Genomic DNA, 17,297 nt, shown 5'->3' on the forward strand with positions numbered 1-17,297 from the left:
TGAAAGCAATAGCCATGTGTCTGATTCACTTATGGATGCGAATTCAGTTTTTACTCTTTTGAACGTGCTTCATTATAGGATTGCCAGTGCCGCGGCGAATGGTTTAACTTTAACCGGGTGAAAAAGCACACTGAATTTTGTGTCGGAGCTCTTGCTGACAACATTTTCAAAAGACGCAGTTATCTAAGCAAGTCAAGTCAATTTTTCTTTTTCTTTCTACAGCGCCATATATTAACAAACAAGCAGAGTAAATGTAATTGTCAAAACAATGCATTGTACAACTGTTGGTAAGATTATGGCGCAATCAGGGTGGTAGCGAAAGGCAGCTACCACTTCATAACAGTAACTCCACACATTCATGCACACATTAAGTAGGCTACGGTAGGCTACTTAAAGTTCTTGTGCTCAAAAGCGATTTAGTGCACTAGAAATCAGCAACTGGTCTGAAAATTTTAGAAATATTCAGTAGCCTAGTCATTGATGTACTTGGATGGTTGAATAAAAATGCTAATGTTTATAAGCTTACGGGTAGCCTACATCATACAATTTTTCGTTGTTGTTTAGGCTACTGACTGATTTGGATTCCTTCCCAGACTCTAAGGTTGAGAGTTCTTGAATTGCAATCAACTACCGTTTTTTTTAAAAAGATTAAACGCATTTCGCACAGCCCGTAGGGTTGTGCGAATCGACACTTAGGCCTACAGCTTATTCCTCGACATTCCACTTCTGGCAGATGGTTTCCTCAGATGTTTCCACACCATTCTGTCTTTCTCTGCTCTCCTCCAGGTGAGATGATAAGTTACCAATATTTTTTTCAATGTCATCCTGTCCAGGGACGCCGGAACGATTTTTGACTGGGGGGGGGGCAAGATTACGAAAAAAGGGCACTTTTTTTTACTTAAAGGCAATTTTTTTTTCAAGTTTTAAGATAAGATATAGATAATGCTAATCTATCAGCTCACTATGTAGGCTATTGAGTAATGATAGCCTACAAGCGTCCGGTATACAAAGAAGGGCATCAAGCTATGTTATAATGATGTAACCTACTGTCAAGCCTTAAAGCAGCCTGCGGCCATGGCCGCTAAGTAGTGCTTGAATGACCGCCGGTGCTACCTCCTCAATCGGCCAAGTTTGGGCGACGGTCTCTTCTAGCCAATTATTTAATTTCGCAATAGAATGATCGTGAATTAACTGTCGAAAACATGTAGTGTCAAAGAGTGACGCATAATCGCCACTGTTGCATTGTGCGGGGATATTTGTTATTGATGGAATATATTTGTAGGGTTTTGCTTTCTTTCTAGGGTTTTGCATCTGCGATCACCAGCTTGTTTGTAATTCTTGACGTTTATTTTAACAAAGTCTTAATCCGAAGTGCTAAATTACATCGGCTAGCAATATTGTCGTTTTTATGTCGATTCGATATTGTCGGACATTGAATCGTTGTTAAAAAGGAGAACTAGGTTAGTTGACATCCAAGGGGAAAACGTTTTTTGATCATATTTTGCAAAAATTATGCTTCTTTTAGTAATGTCCTTCACATCATTGAAATACTTATTTTATTACCTTGCCGTCATCGTCAACACATGTCGAGCGTTGTTTTTCGTTACTAAAAGGAATTCTCGAGGAGTGGTGAACTTCTTTAAAATCAGCCACATTGGAGACAGTCGTGCGAGTGTCGTTAGATGGTCGCGCAGTACTGGATTACAATCCCTATAAAGCAGTTATTGCGTGGTGCAACGATTCTATTGTAGGACGTCGCCCAGGCCCAGACTTAAACAACGCTAAGTGATCATTTTAGAATTGTTGCAAGTTTAATTCTATTTACTTGTGCTATCGTTATTTTTATTTTGTATTTTGGCCTCCAAGCACGCAGATTTGGCCGCCGAGAAGGAGCTCCCGAAAAAAAAACGAGTTTTAAGGCCTGTACTGTGTTGCAAAATTTTCTGCCGTAAATATTATTTTGAGGCAAAAATGAAAGATTATTATTAGGCTAAAAGCGAATAGCAGAAATTGTTATATTGCAAAATGTGCAGTTGCTTACATGACTTTAAAAGGGCACTATTGCCCCCCCTGCCCCCCCCCCCCCCCCGCTTCCGGCGTCCCTGATCCTGTCACCTTCTTTTCATATCTTTTGGTATCTATTCCGAGGCCATTTTGACCAACCAGTTGCCAGTGTTTCTTGCTGCATGTCCCGCCCATTTGTTGTGGTTTCAACTCAGTAGGCCTACCATCTTTAATAATATGTGTTTTGTATCTGATAACTTCATGTCTAATCTTCTTTTTTTTTATATTATGTTTAATATTATTCTTTCCATATTTCTTTGCGCTGCTGCTAGTTTTCTTGGTTCTGTTTTGCGAGTGACCACGCTTCTGCTCCACATGGTAATGTTGGCAATAGGCTATCTATATAGTTTACAAATTTTGAACAAATAAATTATATTGAAATTCTTCTGTGGTTGTAAAAGACAAATTAATTAAAACTCAACTTCAAACTAAAACTTGTTTATTTTCTCTTTCAAATTCTTTTCTCTTTTGCTTTGTCGAATCTCTGGTGCCCTCCATTCAAAATATTTTTCTAGATATGCTACTGCTGTAAAGTGTAGGCTCTAGAGTCCACTCTAGAAGATTCAAAAGAATATTGTTAGATGTTTCGTACGACAGACCTATTTTATTTTAATTATGTTTGGCACAAAGAACGGAAATGAAACAAAGAACAGAACAAAATATACAATAGCCCATGCTAGATCTAATAAAATCAACAGGACTCTGACAGTCTGACTAGTGACTACTGTACATGACTTCTACTTAGGTCGATAACCCCAGACATTAGATTTAACCAACCTTAATCTGGCCATGAACTATACCACGGTAAATTACTTATTTTGATTGTAGGATATGCAACGTCACTCAACTTGCAGTACAATGTCAATAAAACGTTGCAATAGCAATAAAAACTTTGTTTGGGGGTGGGGGCAAGATAAAACTTTGGACGAGCGATTGATCCCCATTCCCCAAGCCCTTTCCCTCGTAGCTACTTTTCTGCTCTACGGCTACTCGCTAAATCCGCCCCTGTTTGAAGAGCTTCTTATACTCATGAAACGTTGGCGCTTTGTCGCCATTGCTTGTTTCTAGACCCCATTTATGTTATGGCAAGCATCAGTTCCGCTCTCACCACTTAACAATTAGTCTTTTGGACATTAATTTAATATTTGAAGAAGATATAGTCATTTAGCCTATTAATGAAATTTGTTTGCGTCAGATAGTTTTTAGTTTTGTTGAGATGATTTGCTTACTACTCGTTGTCTTTTAATGCTCTTAGAAAAAAGCAAACATCTTTATCTTTCTTCATATATCAGTTTCAGATCAAATTCATTACTTCGGCACGACAACAGCATCGCACATCGACTTCACGGAAAACAATAAATTGTTATGATCAAGCAAGTGGTTTGTTGGCTGCAGAGCAAAGTGGTAAATATTTGGGTACAAGTCATTCTGTCTTGATGGAAATAAAATATGACGTAGGCGCAAACTGAAAATTTGATTTAATGTAGCCTACATAAATCCCATTGGAAATTTTAAATTTCAATGTAATTTCTGTTTTGAGATAATTTTAGTTTTTTTATGTTTAACTCAGTGACGGATCCAGGGGGTGAGATTGGGGTGATCGCCCCCCCGCCCTCCTAAAACACAGAAAAATAACTTTATTCAAGTTTGCAAGATTGGATTAACGTAGACCTACACTCAGTGCCGGTTTTAGGGTTTTTCGGGCCCTGTGCGGAATATGCTTTTGCGGGCCCCAATGACAATAATCCAATTCAGTGGCGTAGCTAGGTACTTTGAAAGGGGAGGGGCGGTGGTGGCGGCGTGATCGCCAAAGACGACAACCAGCGGTGGGGGGTCTGGGGGGCCTCCCCCAGATAATTTTGAAAAATTACTTTGAATTTGGGACATTCTGAGAGCATATTCAACAAAAATTTAGGTATGAATATTACTGTGAAATGGTGCTGTCCGGTGTCATAACAAAAGGATAAGATCATGCTTTCTTTAGCATTTTTCGGAAATAAAGCTATGTCTCTACAGTATGTTGAGTCTGGATGCAACCTATTTCGTCCCCTGAAATCGTGTAACAAAATTAAATTTCGACTCATTTCGTCCCCTGAAAAGATCGTGAAATTTTGAAATGTTTGCGGCAACTCCGATCAGCGATTTCGGCTATGTCGTTTTTTTTTTCTCGATCTTTTCAGGGTACGAAATATTCAGGCGACGAAATAGGTTGAATTCGTTGAGTCTCTATGTTTTCTTGTTGCGAATTCCTTTGCTGAATTCACTTGTTGAATTTTTCCTTTGAAAATGACAAAATTACTGCATTTTCTGAGTAAATTGCGGGCCCCCTAATTTGCGGGCCCTGTGCGATCGCACGGTTTGCACATCCCAAAGACCGGCACTGCCTACACTTTATTGCCCAAGCGTGGAAAACACACTTGAGCATTGCATTTGTATGTAGACCTACAAATGGCCAAGTGTGCTTCCAAGCTCCGAATGCCTCTTAGTTTTGTGTAGGCTAAAAGGGAAAGTGGTCTCGACCTGGGCTCTCACAAATGAAAACCAGAAAATCGAGACTCTCGACCTGGGTTGCCAGGTTGGCCTTTTGGGGCCAACTTTCAGAAATTTGGCCTTTTTGAAAGCCAGCTGGCTCCCAAATTTTGGGTTGGCTCTTTGGCCCTTTTTTGGCCTTTTTCAAAACCAGTTGGTTCCTTAAATTTTAGTTTGGCCCTTGTTTGGCCTTTTTCAAAGTATATGTAACAAATTTTTGCTTGTAAAATTTTAAAACTCGAATTTCCAGATTTTTTTGAAACGCTTGGTGTCCGAACTACGAATCCTTGTGAAATGAGAATAGATTAATCATTCACGTAATGTGGTGCTGTGAGAGCTGGTAGCCAGTGATTTTTTTGTCTTGTCTTCTGGAGAAGGTGGTAACCCAATAACACCAATATTGGTACCGGTACACTATTTTGTTTCAATTGTGTTTGTTGACCTTGATCCACGAAGATTAGGATTCCAAAAAAGTGGAAAGCAGGATATGAGAGCAGTAGGAAATATAATGGTAATTTAGTAGTAATTGGGAAAAAACTTTGGGTAAAAAGAGCTCCAGGTGCAGCAAAAGAATATTTCTGTAAGTTATGCCATTGCACTATTGTTCCAAAGGTCGCTAATTTAGAAAGGCATGATAAAACTGATAAGCACAAGGCTAAGGCTCCATCCGCACTCCGCAGGCCAAACAAATCTATTGTTTACTGCAACTACCAAACAAAATAACACGTTACAACTAGCACAAGAAAGAAATGTGAAATTTTTTGTTTACACAATAACTATTAAATAAGATATTACCTTACTTATTTTGTTTACAAGTGACATATTATATAGCTATATTGCTAAGAATGCGTTGCTAATTCAGTGAAATTGCTTCTTAGTAGGCTACTTGAAAATTGAGTTGGCCCTTTTTTTGGCCCCTTGTTTTAGAAGTTGGCTCTTTTTTGGCCTTTTTTGAACGTGCAGTTGGCTCCTTGCCAAATTTACATCTGGCCACCCTGCTCTCGACAACCGTAAAAAAAAGAGCGGCAACTGTGAGAACACTTAAAAGTCGTCTTCCCGCTTTTACTGTATAACCGTTGCGTTGTTTTCGCGCTTAGCTGTGCAGTCTCATACGTGCGCGCCTGAAAGATGGTCTGTCAGTTGTTGCGGCAATTCAGCAGTAAAAATTTACCAACATCCGATCAGTGGTTTGCTAAACTACCATTTGGGGCTTTGGCTACTGCCAACTGGGAGTAGGTCACACGCTAACTTTCGTTTTCTTTATCAAAATTAGAGTTGTTAAAAAATCCCGGTTTTTCTTGAAAATAAGTCATAATCTCAACAATGCATTTTCACTGTAAGCAGACAAGGTAGGCTATAAAATTTCAGAAAAAAATGTAGGCTAATATACCCTACTCCTACAAATGACTTGAATCAGAGATCAGGCTTTATTCGAGTTTCTATTGATAACTTCATCGACTAGAAAATTGTTCTCGAAAAGGTAACCGATCTTGATTAGCCTATTTGGCTGAGGCTACACTTTCTGGCTCAATCCTACTAAACATGTAAGCAGATTTTTGTTATTGTTCATTTGGCCTACATGAGCATTGAAGGACACAATAGAAATTAATCATATTACAATCAAAATAATGTAGCAAATAAACATTTATGCCTATTCATTGATACACACATAACACAGGTCCGAACCTACTCTAATATTGCGTAGTAATTTGGACAAATTTGCCAGTCGATTGAACCCAACATGGCGGACAGCTCTATCATTTTCTGAGCTTAAATTTGGAGACAATCTGACTGTTCCCTGCAGGTCTCTGTTGTCACGGAATGTCACAAGATTGTTTGTGATTCGCAAGCTGATGTGAGAATAAGGTTCAAAGATCCGCACTCCCGAAATCATATCATTTTGTCTCACCAAAGTTTCATTTCGGTACCGGTACAAGAGATTTATCTTCCTGTTAAATACATGTAAAGCAATGGTAATTTATCAACAATGATAGAAAAAGCATAACGTCGTTTTAAAAAGGCTAGATAGATGAGGAATCGGACTTCCAAATAGGAAAAGAAGAAAACCACTGACAATTTCGTTCCAACTTTATCTACGCAGCTATCGAGAATTCATCCACTAAAGCTTTAGCACCAGCAAAGTTATGAATACTGGTAGTTTTAAATCTAAAGGGTTGTACATTTAGAACACTTCTGGCTATACAAAAATGTTTTGGAAAGTATGTCGATATAGTCTCTAGCCTATGCGTAGATATGCACAATTTTCGCTTCACCTATTTTCAATGTAACCAGAGAGGGGCAAGATCACCAGTATTGGTGATCTTGAAGATCAAGATCACCAAGAATAGGTGATCTTGAAGATCAAAATCAAGATCACCAAACTATGTGATCTTGAAGATCAAGATCGTAATCTTGAAGATCAAGATCACTTTCAAGATCACTTTTTGTGTACTTAAAAAAAATCAAGTTTTTGATCAATGATGTTGCATAAAATAATTACTATAAGCCACCTGGGTAAAGGTATATAGTTAGTATTGCTAACTTTTACTTTTAACTACTCGAACGCTAGCCTAAGAATTGTAATCAGTTAGTGACTGTTGCTATTAGGCCTATTAATTGTTGACGTAGTTTGCGTAAAATCGCAACGTCACACCCAAGGCCGAGGTTAATTACAGTAGTACTGAAAAAGTCACAAAATTTGCAATTAGTTTTATACTTTTTGTTTATAATAAATAAACAAAAATAAATTTTGAACTGCACCATTTTTTACCAAATTTTTGTTTGGTCCGTGTGGGAGTTTTTATTCGTGTTACTAAGTAGTTTTAACTTTCACTGTATTATGTCAATGTTTATTGCACCATTTACCTATCTGGCAACCTTGATACTGTTGTCTGCTTTCAAAAACGTTCAGAGGTTTGCGGTCAGACAAACCACTTCATACTCAGACCCTAAACAAGTCTTGGTCTGGTTGATTTGCTGCAATAAACCACTTTACATGACCAAAGTCGGCTAGAGTCCAGATTTTTTAACACCGCCAATCTAGACTTTTGAAACATCTAAAATTGAGTCAAAGAAAGCAAACATTTCTTTAAAATTCATACATGAAAATTGTGAACAAAGTTAAATCATTTTTATTATAAGTCAACATAAAGTACCATACACGGAAGTTGACTTCTTTATTATGACCAACACAGAAAACTTCTCTCAATTTGAAATGGCAACACTGACCAGTGACCAGATTAGATGAACTTTAAATCGTCTTTAGTTGGACACATATCTTATTAACAGTAGCTTATTGTTAGTAGTTGCCACTAACTACTTTGTACAGTACGAGTTCTAAAAAAATGCCTCTTTCTAGTAAGTAAACTTCAATTTTAAAGTGATCTTGATCTTATTGTTCTTCAAGATCAAGATCACACAAAAAAAGTGATCTTAGATCAAAATCAAGATCACCAAAAAAAAAGCGATCTTCAAGATCAAGATCACTTGTGATCTTCAAGATCAAGATCACGCCCATCTCTGAATGTAACCTATGTTTCCACCTCAAACATACTGTAGATTAGGCCTACCATATATTGGTCGCCTAAATTTCCTAAAAAGAGGACACATTTTGCCAGCAAGAAAAATGCAAGTAGAATTTTACGCTTGAAGCATTTTTTACATCTTTTTGGATAATTTTAGGCCTATGCACTATGCCGCATTGCAACAACAACACACGCAAAAAATAATTTATTTGTTAGATTCAGCCCATAATTATTTTACAGTTTCCTTAACTTTATTCGGTAAGGAAGTTTCAGCTTTAACAAAATAATAAAATTGCTTGCATAAAAGGAAATTGTAGTACACAACCGCTAAGATGCTAAAAACGAACTGAACTAATTTAAAATAAAGTAAACAATACCACACCAAATCTATCTATCTATCTAGCTATCTATCTATCTATCTATCTATCTATCTATCTATCTATCTATCTATCTATCTATCTATCTATCTATCTATCTATCTATCTATCTATCTATCTATCTATCTATCTATCTATCTATCTATCTATCTATCTATCTATCTATCTATCTATCTATCTATCTATCTATCTATCTATCTATCTATCTATCTATCTATCTATCTACCTACCTACCTACCTACCTACCTACCTACCTACCTACCTACCTACCTACCTACCTACCTACCTACCTACCTACCTACCTACCTACCTACCTACCTACCTACCTACCTACCTACCTACCTACCTACCTACCTACCTACCTACCTACCTACCTACCTACCTACCTACCTACCTACCTACCTACCTACCTACCTACCTACCTACCTACCTACCTACCTACCTACCTACCTACCTACCTACCTACCTACCTACCTACCTACCTACCTACCTACCTACCTACCTACCTACCTACCTACCTACCTACCTACCTACCTACCTACCTACCTACCTACCTACCTACCTACCTACCTACCTACCTACCTACCTACCTACCTACCTACCTACCTACCTACCTACCTACCTACCTACCTACCTACCTACCTACCTACCTACCTACCTACCTACCTACCTACCTACCTATTTATATCTCCATTCATCCATCCGTCTATCTATCTATCTGTCTGTCTGTCTGTCTGTCTGTCTGTCTGTCTGTCTGTCTGTCTGTCTGTCTGTCTGTCTGTCTGTCTGTCTGTCTGTCTGTCTGTCTGTCTGTCTGTCTGTCTGTCTGTCTGTCTGTCTGTCTGTCTGTCTGTGTGTCTGTCTGTCTGTCTGTCTGTCTGTCTGTCTGTCTGTCTGTCTGTCTGTCTGTCTGTCTGTCTGTCTGTCTGTCTGTCTGTCTGTCTGTCTGTCTGTCTGTCTGTCTGTCTGTCTGTCTGTCTGTCTGTCTGTCTGTCTGTCTGTCTGTCTGTCTGTCTGTCTGTCTGTCTGTCTGTCTGTCTGTCTGTCTGTCTGTCTGTCTGTCTGTCTGTCTGTCTGTCTGTCTGTCTGTCTGTCTGTCTGTCTGTCTGTCTGTCTGTCTGTCTGTCTGTCTTTCTATCTATCTATCTATCTATCTATCTCTGTATCTATCTATAAAAATAAATATCAATCTATCTAATAAATCTATCTATCTGGCCTTTTAAAACCATTTCAACTAATTTACCCAGTAATTGTTACACAAGAATTGTCTCAATAATAATGTTGTTTAATCTGCAGAGACGATGCAGCATCACCTCTGCGTTCGTTGATAACAATACCACAACTTTTCAAGCTCTCATTCGTAAAAAATTATATCAGTTTGTAAACTGATCTTCCAATCAATGGATTTATGAAGTACATGCGAACAGACTGTTACTATCAATCTTTGTATTTGGTACATTACGACTCAGCCCTTCGGAGTTGAGTATCTGCTTTGTTTTTACTTTTTATGTTTGATTGTAATATGGAGCATCTTGAGTCTGATGCAAATAAACAAAAATAAATAAGATTTTTTTTTCTTCTTGGACAATTGTAGCCGCATCTTAGATAAAATGCGTTCTACATTTGCATCTACATAATGTGGAAGCATCCATATGATACAATTGCTTTTACAGTATAGGCTATGTTAAATGCACAATGCACTTTTGGACATTCTTTTCAATTCGCTTCACTTAAAAAAGTAGCCAAACTGTTGTTGGACGGTGCACGGTAATCAGCAACGTCTAGAACGGTCCAATTTAGGTTGTTGATTTTACTTCTACGCAGTGGCGCCGCCAGACCTTCAACATTGGGGGGCCAAAATATTGACAGTGCAAGACAGTAGCATAGTAAAAAATTTTGAAAGGGGGGGTGTTGACAGCCGGCGGGCGAAGCCCGATGGCGTGTTCGCCGAAGGCGACACTTAGCGGCGGGGGGTCTGGGGGGCCTCCCCCAGAAAATTTTGAAAAATTACTTTCAGTTTGGTGCATTCTGAGAGCATTTTCAACAAAATTGTGGGTATGAATATTTCTGTAAAATGGTGCTGTCCGGTGGCATAGCAAAAGGATAAGATCATGTTTTCTTTGGCATTTTTCGGAAATAAAGCTAAGTCTCTATGTTTTCTTGTTGCTAATTCCAGACTGAGATATTTGAATGTTTGGTATTGGCAAAACTCGCTCTTTTAATGCAGTTTCGTTTAAAATTAGGCAAAGTTTGTTTTAAAGACATAGGTTGATTGCTTTTTTTTGCGAGATTATTACAGTTTTATTATTTATCAATTTTCTCCTTGGTTGATTCAAAAAACGATCTTATTCCGGTAAGTCACTAACTTTTATGCTCTGAAGTCAACCCAAAGTTTAGAAAATGTAACGTCATAGAGGTCATACATCTTGATGAGTGTCAAACAAAAAGCTTTCAGACAATGAAGTTACTTTAGGCTATTTCTGATATATTCAAGTTTTGTATAACGAATGGCTGGTTAGATGTTAATCTAGATCGAACAAGCGATCTCAGCAGTTGCAGATGGCTTGCATCCTTGCACAGTTTGACGAGAAATTACATCATAGGCTAAAACTTTTCTTGTAAACAATGTATTAACATCCGTACATTCAATTTGAAAGGTTGAAACCCCCGAACTTCCCTCCCTTGGCTACGCCACTGGTGCAAGACATGCAAGACAGTGGTATATTATTTAATTTCTCTTGTTTTCTACCAGGGCTGGAAAAAATGTTTAGCTTCCCGGGAATCTGTTTTTTAGAGAAAAAATTTCCCGCGGCTTACAATCACGATAATGAGAACCTTATATTTTGCTGATCTCCGGAGCTGACGTAAACCTTAAAAGTCATGTCGACATATTCTTGATGCCCCCCTTATCGAAAATTGTTCTTTGTAATACCGCTTTGAAGGAGGATTACGACTATGAACACAAGAATAAATTTTAAACTTCATTTTGAATTGAAAAGACATGACGTAATGTCTTCCAACCTTAGTTATATATTTTTTCATTACGTAACGTCTTGTAGGAATAAATTGAAAATCAGTATGATCACTCAAAATAAAAGCAATGGGACCACGAATCCTCACTAAACCAATCAATCAATGGTCTTGTTGCACTGAAGATGACAACCTTATATTTTACTGATCTCCGGAGATGACGTAAACCTTAAGGCATAGATCTGTTGACTCAATGCAAACCCTTTGAAGGTTGGGGGGGGGCTGTCAATTCAACTTTTTTGTATCAACAGTTGTATCTCTAAAACCACTGAGGCTGCGACTACGAGATTTCTTGACTTTTCCTAACTTTTATTCACCTTTATTGAGCTGAAATTTTGAGCGAATAAAGGTTATAAATTAAAAGATATAAGGCATTTCTCAGCACATCCTCTGAAATATTTCATATTCTATTGTGAAACATTTTCCCACCAGCTGGATGAAAGTAATTAATTTGGCCCATGTCTCGTTAATCCTAACTGTTTCACAGCGTGAAGGGCATTGGCTGTATGTAAAATAATGTAAAAAAAAAATTAATCACAACATTACTGTGCACGTTCTTCATTATTCTACCAAAAAATAATGTGTAAACTCACGCTACAAATTACACTCATAAGTGACCTCAACATTTCAACGTATATCTCTAAAATTCACATAGTTTTAATTTTCGGATATGCTCAGCGTGAATAATTTTACAAAGTAAATCCCAAATTTTGAAACCGTGCCAAAATAACAGAGATATCACTCCTAAAGCATAAGAAGAATTGACAGCCCCCCCCCCCACAAACTGAGCAAGACTCCAGGAGCCCAACCTTCTAAGGGTTAAAAGTCATGTCGACTTATTCTTGATGCCCCCCTTATCGAAAATTGTTCTTTGTAGTGCCGCTTTGAAGGTGGATTACGACTATGAACAAAAGAATAAATTTTAAACTTCATATTTGTATTGAAAATACATGACGTAATGTCTTCCAACCTAATCACATTTTTTTCATTACGTAATATTTACCACCACCAAACCACTTTTGACGATCGAATTTGTTAATTTATTATTCGGTAAAATGTTTAGATGATGTCACGTCATTACGCCGATTTGAGATATAATTTCATTCATGACGTCGTATGGATGAAAAACTTTTACAAGTTTTATACTCTGCTGAGATTAAAGAAGAAACATAAATGATAAACATTGGAGAAATTGAGTCTCCTTTACAACTTAATAACTACTCAAAACTGCTGAAACAAAACGTTTTGTTTAAGTGAAAGAATCACTGCAAGCAACCAATGTCAAAATGCGCGCGGAAGAAGTCATGGGAGTGTGAGGTATCAAAAATTTAACAGGTTGTTATTTTTCTACATCAATGTGACGTTAGTTAAAACTTTAAAAAGTCTATATCTTTGCTTCTGTGGAAAATCTTTTTATCTACTGTACAATTTAGTCATCAAGGTTTTCCGTATTTTTTTTAAAGAGAGAGCTTTTACCTTCCCCCCTTTGCAACTTGAGTTGACTTACTTGAGGTTGGGATCCAAATATTAAAAAAATAATATTAATATGTATTAATAAAAAAATAAAAAATTTGAAAGATGATGCCCAAAACATTGGGGGGGGCAGCTGCCCCGCCTGCCCCCCCCTGCCGGCGCCACTGCTTCTACGGTGTAATAAATTGCGTGGTAACAATTAGTGACATCTGGGTAATAACATTTTTCTTGGTAAACCGAACCGATCTTTTTTCGAATTTTCCAATCAACTATAGCCTACCAGTAGGCTATAGGTTGTATTATATAGTGATCAGCATTGTTTTCATAAGGTATAAGAAAAGGTCCGTCGATGCACAATAATAACTTACCGACAAAAGCATCGCTTATTGCTGCTTACCTATAAGCCATTAACTCTGAATTAAATCCAGTAATTTCATGACTTATCGTTGAAGGCATAAACATTTCTCTTAGCCCATTCGCTGTTGCATTATTTCCAATATTCAAGTGATACTGAGTTGGCGAGCGCCCGTACCACAAATCTAAAGAAACCTGCAACAAGTCACATATTTGTTTATCTTCGTCAAAATTTGTCACACCAGATGCTTGACATCACCGTAAGTGAATTCTTCATCTAGCCAGCCCCTTGCATCGTTGGCTGCGTGTTACAATGTGTCTTATTTGGCCTGTTTATGCATGAGACTAAACATTCTTGTATGACGGTATCGAATCTGGAGTTTGTGTTGGCCCACGATAAGCTTGATTTCGTCAATTTACAAAGCTTTTACTAATATTAAAATAAATTAATTTACTGCAGTCTTAAAGATAAAATAAATTTAACAGGCAGTAACGTGATGTGATTTTACTGCTCTAAATGATCTTACCGAAGATGTGCTAGATATCGCAATCACTGCTCTGTAACGACATTGGCCAGACTGCGTTGATCTTGAAAGATATGGCGGTATGGCTAAAGTTACACGATTATCAGCTGTTCTAAACCCAAAAGTGTGACCTGTCTTTAAATCGATTACTTTATGGCATGGTATATTTTCGCAATCTCCAGATATGCCTGAAAGAGCAAATTTTGCATTAACTAACAATATAAACTGGTGTTTAGGATATACATTCAATTTGCACTACGTGATTGCAATATTAAATGATGCAAATTTGAAACATGCATCAAATAGCCTAATATTCAAACAAATGACATCACAAACCATCAGATTCTCCAAAAGTAAGCTTAACAGACCTGGATAAAAAAAAAAAGGAAATATAATCTACGACTCATGACTAGCTTTGGCAAAAAATAAAACAATTTTGATATTCCGCAACAAATTTACCTTCCCAAAAGCTATTTCCGTTCGGTAAGTATGTACAAGTGTATTTTCCACGTGTATTTTCTTTGTAGCCTTGAAGGCATCTTGTTGTACATACCGATTTTAGATTGTTCGAAGATGTACATCTGTATATGCCATTGCTTATCGTGGGTGGCGGTTCGGAGCATGTAGCTACTACGCAATACCAAGGCGAGGGTGGCTCCCACATAAACCGTTCTGTGCAAGTCTAGAAGATAGAAAGCACAAGATTGCGATAAAAATTTAAGACATTGCAGTGCTTGGCTTAACTTCATCGCCAGTTCTTCCGCATTTTATTGTAAGATTGTGGTGCGGTCGAAGATTATGTTCGATTCAAGCACTCACACAGTTGAAGTGGTTTGACAAACTGTGAGTAGGTGATAGCCTAAAACCTTTCCTTTTTGTGTGATATTTTTTTAAATTTACTTTTGTTCTTGGTCCACGAGCTACAAAGCCATCAGGACATATTGCAATACAAGTTGAATCAATTTCGTTTCCGTTAGAACAGTTTGATGAAAACTGAAAGGACGGACATTGTGATCTGACGCAGTTACCTGGAAGATTTGACCATAAACCACTTTTGCGACAAACACTGAAAAACAAATAAACGAGGTTATAATGTAGATTACACAATCCACAGCCTAATATTGTGAAGCATATCCCAGTAAGATGGCCAGTTAAACCTATAGTGTACGTACATTGTATAGCCTACTAGTGACGTAGCAAATGGTTTGCACAAAGGAAAAACACGAGTGAAGTGAGGCCTGGAAACAATATTGACAAAATTGACACCACTTTTAAAACATGGAAACAACTAGATGGCTCGATTTTTGTATTCCAACAGAGAAAATAAAGATGTTTGCACCGGAACATAGTAAAATTCATGGTTGGTCGATAGTGACTGGCTGTACGTCTTAACATTAGTAGTTAAAGTTGAAGAATACGTAGAAAAAACAAACGGTTCTAATATACCTTGATATAGCACCATGCATCTCATGTCCACTTAAACACTCAAATCTGCATGTTGATCCCACAAAGTTATTTCTGCTACAAAAGATACGGTGAAAGTTATACCGACCACTGGACGATTCGTGTGGTGATTGGAACCGCAAACTTTGCAAAGGAGAGTTAACAGAATCAGAATAATCTTTTGTCCTCTCTGGTTTTGCTTGAGTCAAATTCTCACATGTGATTACTTTACAACCCCATTTGTGGTCTTTTATAGACCAAGTTCCACTTTCTAAACATGTTCTTGTGCCTCTTCCTGTGTCGTCAGTAAATATTGGAATCATTCCGTTGGGACAAGCAAGTCTGCAAACTGTACCTGGCCGGCCGCCTTCTGTACATGTTGAGGTTGGATATGGGCCCAAGCTAAGCTCGTCTGGAGGGCAGAAGATTTCTGAAATCAATTAAGCTTAGTGTTTTGAAGATAAGACTAACTAAACTAGCATACCGTTGTAGTTTATCAAGAAAATCACTTTGTTTTTGCGACAGAAAACGAGCACTTTGTCCGGTGCGCCATCTTCATCACAATACATGGGCCAAACGTAGGCTACCCACGTACTTACCATTTTCACATGCATTCCCCGAATATCCAACGGAACAATTGCAAGTATATCCGTTTGGGTGATGAATACAGGTACCTCCGTTGTAACACTTTATGTTAGAACCAGACAAGCAATTATCAATCATAAATTCACATCGATTTCCAGTGTAGCCAGCTTTGCACAAGCACCTGAACCATTAACGAAATCATTTAAAAAAAATTCGGCAGCTAATCCACCTCGCTACTAGGCTATGCCACTTTCGCTGCTATACCACTTTCTCTTGGTCCAAACAAAGTTCAATAGAAAAAAAATTGCTATGCCACCTCTTATTCTCGCTACTATGCCACGTGAAGGAGCCGAATCAGTCCAAGCTGGGCAGGGAGATGTGCAAGAAATGGGGCATCGAAGTTATGCGAATCACGATGAATTCTCAGCAAGAAGGTTGCAATCGAGGCGACCATAAATGCTGAAGTTTCATCAAAACGCATGAAACAACTGAAGCCGGCTTACGGTCCGAAGCTCGATGACAGGGTGCCCATGTGGCTGAAGCAAGCAAAAGGACAGAATTTGCCTGTCGGCGGCAATCTGATAAAGGAGAAGGCCTTGAAACTGGCCTAGCTGATGCACATCCCAGACTTCATGGCGATCGGCAATTCCAAGAGACCTCGTTCCTTCAAGAACAAGGAGATCTTATGCTATTTGTTACTACGCCACTCTTGCTATTATACCACTTTCTCTCGGTCCGGACGGGTGGCATGCTAACGAGATTTGACTTATTGAAATTTAAAGCAACAACACAATAGACATTTCACATTTTGATGCAATCTATAAAGTAAGATCCACAACATATTGAACTACATGATACCTCAAACGAGCATGCCCTTCCATGCAAGTTCCTCCATGATGACAAGGGTTAGGATTACAATCATTAACGTTTTGTTCACAGTATTCACCCTCAAAGCCAGGCGTGCATGAGCACATGTAATTTCCATTTTGGTTAATGCAAACGCCGTTGTTTTGACACGATCTTGTTGGACATGGGTTCAATACGAGGTGTATCTATAAACGTTTCAAGCAAAGTATTTTTTACAGCATAAGCTACAATTCGGCGTCAAACATATTCTCATGATTCTACTTAGCTTTGTTTATTTTGTAATTGAAAGTCAATGGCTTGTTTCTTGCATTTTTCTTTCAAAGCTGTTTTAAATGTTATAATGTTAGATTACAGGCTAAAGCACTTGCAGTCGCAAGCCCAAGCATTAATTGAACTTCAGAGCAAATTTAAGTTTGTGCTATTCTTAAAAAAGTGGTGTTTTTGCACCATTTGTTATAAATAACACATTTGTTATAAATAATTTTTTATTTTTTTATTTTGTTAAATATTTGTATAAAGTTATAAAT

At 37.9% G+C, this 17,297-nt stretch overlaps 1 protein-coding gene across 1 annotated transcript in view; it reads right to left on the bottom strand.

Moving 5' to 3' along the window:
- Positions 1-6,244: 6,244 nt before the first annotated feature.
- Positions 6,245-17,297, bottom strand: part of LOC145780148 (uncharacterized) — a 32,692-nt gene continuing 21,639 nt past the window's right edge. Inside the window, exons 23-30 of the mRNA XM_082591859.1 lie at positions 16,762-16,955; positions 15,918-16,084; positions 15,322-15,748; positions 14,776-14,941; positions 14,335-14,557; positions 13,879-14,063; positions 13,395-13,546; positions 6,245-6,542 (exon numbers count right to left, since the gene is read on the bottom strand). Coding sequence (XP_082447985.1) covers positions 6,245-6,542; positions 13,395-13,546; positions 13,879-14,063; positions 14,335-14,557; positions 14,776-14,941; positions 15,322-15,748; positions 15,918-16,084; positions 16,762-16,955 — 1,812 coding nt within the window. The remainder of the gene's footprint in view (positions 6,543-13,394; positions 13,547-13,878; positions 14,064-14,334; positions 14,558-14,775; positions 14,942-15,321; positions 15,749-15,917; positions 16,085-16,761; positions 16,956-17,297) is intronic.

The sequence above is a fragment of the Aplidium turbinatum genome, chromosome 11 (genome assembly GCF_918807975.1).
Source record: "Aplidium turbinatum chromosome 11, kaAplTurb1.1, whole genome shotgun sequence".
NCBI classification, from domain to species: domain Eukaryota; kingdom Metazoa; phylum Chordata; class Ascidiacea; order Aplousobranchia; family Polyclinidae; genus Aplidium; species Aplidium turbinatum.